At 38.0% G+C, this 11,095-nt stretch overlaps 1 protein-coding gene across 2 annotated transcripts; it reads right to left on the reverse strand.

Moving 5' to 3' along the window:
- Nucleotides 1-1,265: 1,265 nt before the first annotated feature.
- On the reverse strand, nucleotides 1,266-5,835 carry LOC147300593 (uncharacterized). 2 transcript variants are annotated; one of them, XM_086285103.1, is made up of 3 exons: nucleotides 5,707-5,824; nucleotides 5,402-5,482; nucleotides 1,266-4,220 (listed from the first exon to the last, which is right to left on the reverse strand). In XM_086285103.1, exon 3 carries the CDS (start codon nucleotides 3,892-3,894, stop codon nucleotides 2,326-2,328), a length of 1,569 nt encoding a protein of 522 aa, XP_086141229.1. In that variant the 5' UTR covers nucleotides 3,895-4,220; nucleotides 5,402-5,482; nucleotides 5,707-5,824; the 3' UTR covers nucleotides 1,266-2,325. The 2 variants fall into 2 exon arrangements, with proteins under 2 accessions (XP_086141229.1, XP_086141228.1); XM_086285102.1 differs by lacking the exon at nucleotides 5,402-5,482 and having other exon boundaries at nucleotides 5,707-5,835.
- Nucleotides 5,836-11,095: the final 5,260 nt, after the last annotated feature.

Consider the following 11,095-nt stretch of genomic DNA (forward strand, 5'->3'; position numbering starts at 1 on the left):
TAGTAGGTGCCATGTCTTACAGGTACCTTTTATGCAGGTATTTCTGCACTGCATTAAATGAAAGACATCTTTTAGGTGTGACCGAACATGCCATTTTTCAGGTCATTCTCTCAGAATATTTCTGCTTATTTCTGCTGTAATGTAAATTCAGAGTGCTGATAGGAGGTCAGCACCAACTAGTATCATTTTATGTTGATCATAGTAATAAATACAGTTTGGTTGGTATCTCCCCCCCCCAAATTTGATTGTTTTTCTACATTCACACTACCATTAAACAGAAGTGTTTATATATTACTTTGAAAAAGCTGAATATTGTGATATTATCAGTCAGTTATGAAACATGTCAATCCTATTAAAAGGCCATACATTAAACTGCATTTACAAATGTTATATTTTTGATTGAATCATAAGTGGTGTAAACCTGCCTACCAGTAAATTGCAATATAAATTTCTGTGTTTTGTTGCCAGACATGTGCATAGTATATAAAATATAAACTGACCAGCTCCCTGCTCATTGTTTTCTGTATCAACCTTTACTCTTAATATTCATGGATGGAAACCCAGGCACCAGCATATGATATGCTAAGTGCCCGGGTTATCTGTGGTATGTTTCAGCAAACCATAGTAGCATTAACAGTTCTAGGTCTTGACAACAGCATGTTTCTATAAACGTATCATTGTTAATATTTAAAGTCGTTATGCCTTTTGGGGAGCTTTTAGTGCAATTATATTAAAGCAAAGCTATTATAATCATTTACCCATATGAAGGTCCATCACTTAATTATTAATGTATTTCACTTGTTAGTTGTAAGATATTTTAGCTGGTTTTCATGTAAAATGACCATGAGTCATTGCTATACTGATTCAGTGTGAGCTGTCGTACACAAGGCTCCTTTATATCATGAATCCTAAAATGATAAGAAACATACCAAAAATATTTTGACTTTTATTTGTAGTATCCCAGCAACAGTGCAACAAAACAGTTCCTGCAAGTGGAACCAAGTTATTGTCACATTAAGTGCAACATGTTTTACATTTATATTTGTGTATCTTTATGAAATGTTTGAAATTAAAAATAAATGGTATTCTTCCATGTTACTGAGCTCATGTGTGGCAGTCTCTTGAATTCTGGCATGTTCAAATAGATAAGGAGCTTGATGAACAAATTCAAAACAACAATACAAATGTACTGTGTACAGTAACATTTTATTGAAAAAAAGTTTACAAGAAACCTGTTCTTGCCAACGCCAATAACATGGCTAAGTCTCATAACCATATAAACTGCCCTGTAACAAGAATGACTCAACTTTTAAAACAAACTTATAGATCTCATACAGTCTTGTTATGCATCAGTATACATCAGTGACTTACTGTAAAGACCATGAACACTGGCTATTGTGGTATCACATATTCCTCCAGTGTCATCTATGGTATAGAAATAAAAACAAGTGTGAATGGCTGAGAACATACATGCATACAAATAAAAATGCATAATTTCTGGCAGTAACAAGACATTTTTTCAGGTGTTAAGATTAATACTATATCTGAGAACATGACAATTTGGCATTACAAAAGGATGCCTGAATAATCACAGCACTTGACCACTGCACTGAACTGTACAGTGTTTATTTATGATCTCAGTAATCAATAACCGTCTTCAAAACAGACTGAATCCTTTAAGCAGCTTGAATGAATTTGATGGATGAATAACAGGTATGCTTAGAAACAATATGGCATTAAGAAAATACTGGAATTTTAAAAAATATTTTCACCAACTTGAAATGGAACCTTTGTAATCAACAACAAATGACAAACTTTGATACCTTAACCTACCTTAACTAAAAATTGCATATACTGTAAAGCAAAATATTTTCAGACATGACAAATGCTAAAGTATAAAATTGTACTTATTCCTTTTACAATACAGTGTTGCATAACAGCAGTACTTTTACGTTATAACTATGTTCAGTTTTAGCCCTGACCTAATAAGAAAATACCATCTGAATGAATTAGTCTTACTACTAATTACTTACAAAAGTATTTGACTGTGCTGAGCTCTCACACCACACATGGTGCATCAAAGAAAGTTTAAGAGCAGTTTAATTATAGTTTATAGATCTTTAATAATCTTTCTTCATGCTTTTGCTGAAGGTTTCTGTCTTACAGCTGGAAAGCTTGGATTTGGTGAAGACAGCTCTGGATATGGTAGTAAACAGTGTACCCGTTCGTTTTGTTTTGTGACTGTATCATGTAAAACTCAAAATGATAAAACAAAATGAAATATTAGCCAAAACTGGACTTCTAACAGAGATGAGAAACTTCTCTCTAATTAAAAAAAGTATACTGTATAAGTTCAAAATACATAAAAATACATATTCCTAACATCTCTTTACAGTTATGGTCTAGTGTGCATGAGCAGTTCAAATGTAGCGCATTGCTGTGAGAGTAAACAATGTCCATCACCCAGACATTACTTTCAAGAACTGCATTAAATTCAGAACGAAAGTCTGGGAAGTTTTCATAGCTGTTAGCTAGCTGCAGAACATTCCCACACGTGTGTCCGACTGGTCTTCTTGTAAATTCTGTCATATCTTGAAATTCCACATAAATACTGTTTGTTACTATAAGGTCAGATCCGGTGCAGAAACGCATACATTTCTGAAGTTTAATGTTATCCAGCTCTCTGATGAATCTTTTGAGATGATTTTTCACTTCTTTTTGTTGTGGAGTCAAATCCACAGCAAATTTCAGTAGCTGGCACACTTTTTTTGAAGTTGGTTGCAGTTCAGAGAATAATTTGGTCAGACCCTCCGGACTGAGGGAGATATGGGAGTCGATGATCTCCCTCCAGCAGTCAATAACAAACAATGGTTTTTGGACAAGCTCTTTGTGTGCTATTTCATCAAGGATTGTAGGAAGAGTCTCAGCAGTGATTCTTTTTCTACAGCCATAACTGTCAAGAACTTCCACAAGATCATCCAAGTCAACTGCAGAGAAATCTTTTACTGCTTCCATCAAAACATCACATTCTTGGCTGCTGACAAACTGTAGAAAGTGTGCTTTAAGATCACTGTAAACACCACTGAAAAGCACTTGTTCCAGAAAAGGGATTGCAAGTTTATTTGGAAAATACTGACATTCTTGGTAACCTTTCAAGAGTATTCGCCCAACTGCCTTCCATTTTTCAGCAGGAAAATCATGGCGAATGAATGGCACTTTAACGGTTGCACGTAGGGTGCATCGCTCATAAAATTCATGCCAGAAGCATGTGAGTACATCTCTTAGTATTCCTGATCCAGTGCCTGGTTCTTCTGTGTTGTCTGGAAGTATGCGCTTCACATTCAGTGTTTTGCTCAAAATCTCCTCATCAAAGAAAGCAGTAATCATGTCATGTAAAGTGTCAGTATGACGTATGGTGATTGTTATTACGTTCTCTGAATTAGGTGGACTGAGGGGGACAAGAAAACCCTCATAGACTAATGTGTCTTCTGTATCTTCTTCAGCATCAAAAATTGGACCAAAAGTAATTTCTGGATCATCTAAAATTCCTGAACCAGCGATGACTTCATCAAAATTACCCCTGACTTCCCCCACTTGCAATGGATTAATGTCACTGCCACTGTTTGCTGAGACAAACACCACTTCAGATGTCTCGCTGGCATCTTCTTCAGGATTTTTTGGTTTTGTTGCAATGTAGAAGCGTAACATTGTCAGTCTCGCTGCCTCATACATATTGCCAATAGACTGGCAGGTATCATCAGTAAGGTGGTTCTGTTTAAAGTCCCAAACCTCAAACTCAAAATCTGTTTCACATCCCTTAGGAGATATGCCATCAGGAAAAAAAAGTTTCTTTCCTTCCTGAACAATATCTTTTAATCCAGCATCAGTGGCCATTTGAATTTTCTAGTGCCACCTCCCTGCTTCGCTCTCACCTGTTTGGCTATTTTTCCATCACTGTGTATCCATCCTATCTCAACATTTCGTGTTGCCTTTTGCTTCTTTGTCTGTCTTATTCCTGCATCTGTATGTGAAGTGTTCTCCTTTGGACTTTCTTTTCTGGTTTGCATTTTCTCACAAACTTTTTGCAGAAGTCCTAGTTTTCTTTTTGACAGTGGTTGCTTGCTTTTGCAGAAATTGAAGAGGGCAATTCGGTCTCCGTACGAGGGCATGTAGTTTGCCAAAGTTGCATCATCCATCAGTGCTATGACGTCACAGTCAATCTGCACACAAGAAGAAAGAAAAGACAGTCATTTTCTGCAACATTTACACTGCAAAGCAATATTACGGTTAAGGCTGTTAGGTCACTGCTAATGCCAGTAGGAGAGTACTGACTGTAGTTGTCAGAAAAGCTATCTATTTTATGCAGGGCGAAACACAATAATGAAAGAAGCAAACTAAGGCATAGCCTTTCAGTAAATAATAAATCCTCTTCTGTATTTAAAAAAAGCAGGACTTGATTGGTTATGATGTAGGTAGTACGTCTTCTAAGGATGTTCTACGACACTGTGGTGGCGTCTGCTGTCTTTTATGTTGTGGTCTGCTGGAGTGGTGGAATGGCAACGGACAACACCTCCACGCTCTCTGCATGAGACTGTACGACCACTGAGCAGCTCGATCAGCAGTAGACTTTTGTGTACACGCTTGTGTACATATCTCTGTACATTTTTATCTGTACATATGAATGTTACTTATGTATGCAGGACTATAACGCAGAGTCATAAATACACAGTCCATTTAGTCATTTAAGCAAAGGTATTACACATAGAACACAAAGTAACATTGTAAATCAGTCTTTGGCACAATATCGGGATTATTTCGTTATTTATTTATTTACTTTTGTGTTTATGCGAACAATATGCCTGATTTGCGACTTTCTGCACTTCTATTGGTTGTGCGAACATACGTCACGTCACTCCGAGGTCAAAGTTCAACGCGGCAGCGCTCCTCAGCCAGCACTTTTTATTTTATTGTTCTATAAAAAAAAAAAATCAAATACTGTATTAAGTTTTTTACCGGTAGTTAACTGTAGTGTAGCCTACCATTTCCACACGTAGGCGTTAAGTGCACTGGGCAGCTCAGAGTATAAGATATGATTTCCTTCTTGAGCTGACATACATTACACAGTGCAGGAGAACGATGATGTCATTCTGACATTATAAACAGTTAACAGTTTGCTCATTTCTTCCGACACTGTACCACTAATGTATACACACAGTTACATGCACTACATTAGTTTGTGTTAGCTAACATGTTGTGAGGGGATCGTCAGTCGGCCACCGTCAGAACAACAACCGGGGCTGTGTTGGTGGCTGTGTATGAACGCCACCCATTTTTCTGAGTGAAATATCCGCATAAACATTCATTACAGTTTCTCCCCTCCGCTGTACTAAGTGTAACTTACTTGTACACATCAAATATATCAGTGATATTGGCAGGCGGCTAGCATCTGTAACACAGCTCCGTTTAACTGCCTTGAAAAACTCTGAAATAGTAGAACAATAAAATAAAATGCAACGAACCCATCTGGGATGATCCTGCGATCAACAACAGTTAAAACGTCAATTCACCTAGTATACTGTAACATCGTGAAACACGTTCATTCCTATATAACATTATAAGCTAACAAGCATGCTAACCGTAACTGTACCGTAACTGTTTTCCTGTAGAAATAGGAGACACCAAACGATTTCTCTTTTTGTTACTCACCTTCTGCTCTTCCATTAATAAAATAGCATCTTCGGGACCCCTCGGCCACGCAAAAAATCACTTATATCCACCATATTTAGTGAATTAGTTCTCCACCTGCCAAACTGGACACATCGCTGTCACTGAAGCTGGAAGCCTGCAGGTGCCCACCTCAAAATTCTGAGATTAAAGTCAGAATTCTGAGAAAAAAGTCAGAATTCTGAGATTAAAGTCAGAATTCTGAGAAAAAAGTCATAATTCTGAGATTAAAGTCATAATTCTGAGAAAAAAGTCAGAATTCTGAGATTAAAGTCATAATTCTGAGAAAAAAGTCAGAATTCTGAGATTAAAGTCAGAATTCTGAGATTAAAGTCAGAATTCTGAGAAAAAAGTCAGAATTCTGAGATTAAAGTCAGAATTCTGAGATTAAAGTCAGAATCCTTTTTTTTTCCCAGTGGCCCTAATCCTCTTCCGTAGATTTGTGCTCATCTAATGTCATTTATTTACAATTTTCATTTGTGGATATAGATTATTAAATACCGTCACTAGTTTGTATACAGCGTTGCATACAGCGCTTTGAGTACTCCAGGAGAGTAGAAAAGCGCTATATAAGAATCAGTCCATTTACCATTTATGAGTGGTAGAAATGATTAGTGGTTACTGTTATTCCCATCAGTGTTATTCCCATCAGTGATGGGAATAACAGTAACTAATCTGAATAATTACCATTTCTATCGTTAAAACGCTGTTACTAACAAGAAAATGCGGTGTGGACTCATTACTATTTTTCAACACAGACGATTGTGCTGCTGATTGGCTGAGGAAGAATAAAATAGTCAAGGTAAACCAATCGCATGACCAATTTAAGATGACATAGTAACAAGATGCTTTCAACCCAAAACAACCCCGATTCTCCATTTTTGTATAAAAAGTGTGGACTTCAAACTATATACTAGTTTTTAAATTGTGTTGATAGGCTATAAAGCCAGAGTTATGAAAAAAATATATACGTAAAGCTTTTTCCTGAATACTATTGTTGTTTATATTTACTGGGGGAAAAATGGTAAATCAAATAAAAAAATAATAATAATACGGCATCATGGCATTTGATTGTTTAGAAAGGCGGAGAAGTTTTATGAGTGATGGCAGCGAAAGAGAGAGAGAGCAAAAGAGCGAGAGAGAGAAAGAAAGTTTTGAGATGTGAAAGAATTGTGACTTTTAGCGTGTTTGGAGTTTAAAGTTAGTGTTTTGTGTTGTGAAGTTAGTGAGTAGTGTAGTCGATAGTTTTGTTGTCACACAGGCAAAGTCACACAGGTTCAAGGATGCATCACTGCCACGCAGTGGCTCCAATATGGAGGTGCCTTTATTTACAAACTATAAAACATCGACATTTCATATCAGAATAACATCTGTACTGTTTGAAATCCACGTAAAACACATCAGTGGTATTTTATTGGTGTTGTTTGAATCACTCTCACACAGAGATGTTTTCCAGCTGCTAACTTCATTCATGCAGCGTTAGAGTTGAACAGATTTAGAAGACAGAAGTGTTTGTTTTTATTTACATGAGTAACGTTAAAGTTTTAGAAACAACTTTACTCTGATTTAAAATGTCCTGTTGATCAGTCTCATGATGAATCTTCATGTCTCTGTCATGATCAGTTTTTTGAGTAGAAGAAGATTGATTTGTTTCATTAAACTAAAACCTATGAAAATACCATAATCATTCAGATCAACAGAAACATGGAGTGTGTTTGTGCGCAGACCAGTGTTGGAGTCCACAGTCATCTCCTCTCTGGTCAGAGCAGCGGACTGCAGATTCACCCACTTCCTGTAAGCAGACTGTCGTTATTGGACATCAGGCTGAGCTCTCAACAACCAGTTGCACAGTGAAGCCCTGAGCTTTACATCATGCAGTAGCAGGTGAACAGCCTGTGAGACAGTCTCATTCTTCCGTCTTATTTTGGATCGAATAGGCATTTGCTGGGAAGGTCTATGCCATCCCGCTCACCTCTTTCCTGCACACGTTGTCTTCACCGCCTTTTGTGCCAAGGCTGAGTGACCTAAGCATCTCTACTGGCAGGTGATGTATCACTGAGGTTGTGTTGTGCCAGTGCACCTCAGCCGTCTTAGATCATGTGTCTGCAGCAGGTTTTTCCTCAACGGGTCTAAAGATCAGCTTCATAAATGATTTTCTGTTTGTTTGTGAAATCTGATCATTCGCCCCATCAAAATAGCATAGCATAGCATAGCATCTTTATTTATAACGCACTTTACATCCAACTATGTTGACCAAAGTGCTACAAATATAAAACAGAGAGGAAACAGTTTAAATTACATATAAAATATCTTAAAATTAAAAGTAATATAATTAATAAGAAACGTATTAAGAGACATCCACAAGTCCTGCTGTGCTAAAAGCCAAGGTAAATAAATATGTTTTAAGACGTGATTTAAAAACAGATAAGGAAGGTGCCTGTCTAACATGTAAAGGCAACTCATTCCACAATTTTGGTGCTGCCACAGCAAACGCCCGATCCCCTCTGAGCTTACGATTAGTCCTGGGCACACTCAGGAGGAGCTGGTCTGCCGACCTGAGGGACCGGGAAGGTATGTATGGATGAAGAAGCTCAGAGAGGTACACAGGGGCAGCATTGGACAAACATTTAAAAACAAATAAAAGCATCTTAAAATGGATCCTAAAATGCACGGGCAGCCAATGAAGTGAATATAAAACTGGGGTGATATGCTCGTATCTATGAGTGCCAGTTAAAAGGCGTGCAGCAGCATTCTGGACTAACTGCAGCCGAAGAACAGAAGATCGACTCACCCCAAAATAAAGAGAATTACAGTAATCCAGCCGAACGGTTACAAAAGCGTGGATTACTGTTTCAAATTGCTGTCTCGTAAGAAAGTGCTTAATTTTGGCCAGTTGCCTCAGATGAAAGAAACTAGACCTTACAACCAACCCGATCTGGCTTTCAAGCTTAAGCTCAGGATCCATTTTAAAACCCAGATTAACAATCTCTGGTTTACAGAATGATTTCAGGGATTGCAAATCAACACACAGAACAGCAGTGGAGGCAGGTCTGAACACCATTACTTCAGTTTTAGAATCATTAAAACAAAGAAAGTTTAGCGCCAACCACGACTTGACGTCCTCCAGACATGTTTGTAAACGATTTACAGACGACCCATCTTTCTTTTTAAGAGGAACATAAATCTGGCAGTCATCTGCATAACAGTGAAACGAGAGTCTGTGTTTTCTAAAAATTGAGCCCAATGGAAGTAAATAAAGTGAAAACAGGATAGGGCCCAGAATGGAACCCTGTGGTACTCCATGAGACAACGGAGCTTGGGAGGACTCACAGTTTCCTAAGCGAACTGAAAAGGTTCGGTTTGTTAAGTAAGACCTGAACCATTTCAGAGCCACACGTGTTATACCGACACACTGCTCCAAACGTGAGATTAAAATTTCATGGTCTACAGTGTCAAATGCAGCAGTTAAATCGAGTAAAATAAGAATGACACTTTCACCAGAATCACATGATAAAAATATATCATTAAAAATTCTTAAAAGTGCTGATTCAGTGCTATGCATTGCTTTAAAACCAGATTGAAAAATCTCCTGAACATTTTGTGCATTCAAGTATGAGATCAATTGGTCATATACAATTTTTTCCAAGACTTTAGATAAAAAGGGCAGCTTAGATATTGGTCTAAAATTCTCAACAGCGTTTGTATCTAGCCCAGGTTTCTTAAGAAGTGGTTGCACAATTGCATCTTTGAAATTCTTTGGAACCACACCTGAAGTAAGGCTGCTATTTAAAATGGTTAAAATAGTTGGACCTAAGGTAGAAAAAACTTCTTTCAGCAAAAGGGGAGGGATAGGATCATAAGGTGAGCCTACAGGCTTTAAATGAACCACCACCTCCTGTAGCTGAGCAAGAGTAACCAACTCAAACTGTTGAAAGACAGCTGAGCAAACTGGAAGATCAGAGGGGTCAGATGTGGGCAAAATAATCTGCGCCCTAGCCAAGGCTACCTTGTTTATAAAGAAGTGCAGAAACCTTTCACACATTTCAAGTGAAGGCTCAAAACTAAGAGCAGAGGGAGGGCTTAAAATAGTCTCAATTGACTTAAACAATATGTGTGGTTTCTGATAATTCACCATAATAATATTTGCAAAGTGTTTCCGCTTTGCTTCTTTTATTGTAAGCTGATATAAGGCCCAGCACTCTCTTAAACTTTGTAAAGAGACCTGTAAGTTATCTTTTTTCCATCTCCGCTCAGCCCTACGACATTCACGCCTCACAGCACGGGTTTCATCGTTCAACCAGGGTTCAAGCTTTGTCTTAGGATGCTTAATTTTTAGAGGAGCAACAATATCCAAGACAGTCTGACAAGTGGTATGAAACCAAAAACTGAGTTCCTCTACGTATTGGAGTGTCTCAGGAATGGAGAACTGATTATAGTAGGTGGAGAACCGTGCTGCCGTGGAACAATTTAACAAATGAGATGTCTTTGCAGGGACAAGCCCCTTGAATTCATTTCTAGATAAAGAGATGTCAAACAGAACTGGCATATGATCAGAAAAAACAGGATCGGAGAAACAGATCTGTGTGGCAGCCATCTTCTTTTGGGTCAAGACAGCAAACAGAATCTGAAGGTTTGTGATTGTCGTCACAAAACCGAGGATTCAAAGCAGAGATACGCCGTCAGATTCCCGAGCTCCTGGAATCCTATGTGGAGACAAACTTGCTGTTTGACAGGAAGTAGGAGAGGCCGCACATTTTCATGCCTCAGTTAATGACCTGAAAATCCGGCTTCCCGTTTGCAGGACTGAGATAAATAAATCTGGATTTACCAAAATACCAAGGTGTGACTTCAGGAACAACGCTATTTGTACAGCTGTCAGAGCTCAGTGTGGACGGCTAATCACAGACAGATTGATGCAGTTGGTTAGAAATCATTTAATATTTGTTTACAGGAAATAAACTCTAATTAAATGAAAGTTACAGTGACTCACTGCGCCACCATGTGATACAGAAAAGAACAGGCCAAAGCAGCTGGTGGTAGTTACTCAAGTTAACTCAGATCAGCTGGAGAGAAAGACACTAAATTAACATCAGTGGTACTGAAAACAGCTGTAGATAATCTTACATCTATGCAAATATTTGGTTCAGATGAAAACAGTTTGATGATGCCCTCAGGTGCATGACTGTCATCACTGACAAATGAAAACAATTTAACCTGATTTATTTCATTCTGTTACAGAAAATAGAGAATGAAACAAAAATAAATACAGCAGAAGGTTTGGATCAAATCCAGCTCAGCATTTCCAAACATCAGTGGTTTTTACACCTGCATCAAGATTTGTGTGTCTGTAGAGTCCCAGCAGACATGTGAC

Source organism: Aulonocara sp. 'chitande type north' Nkhata Bay, unplaced genomic scaffold (genome assembly GCF_057382095.1).
Source record: "Aulonocara sp. 'chitande type north' Nkhata Bay isolate Kocher_YH1m ecotype deep benthic unplaced genomic scaffold, A_spYH_male_GT1.1 unmapped_scaffold_24, whole genome shotgun sequence".
In the NCBI taxonomy this organism is placed as follows: Eukaryota; Metazoa; Chordata; class Actinopteri; order Cichliformes; family Cichlidae; genus Aulonocara; species Aulonocara sp. 'chitande type north' Nkhata Bay.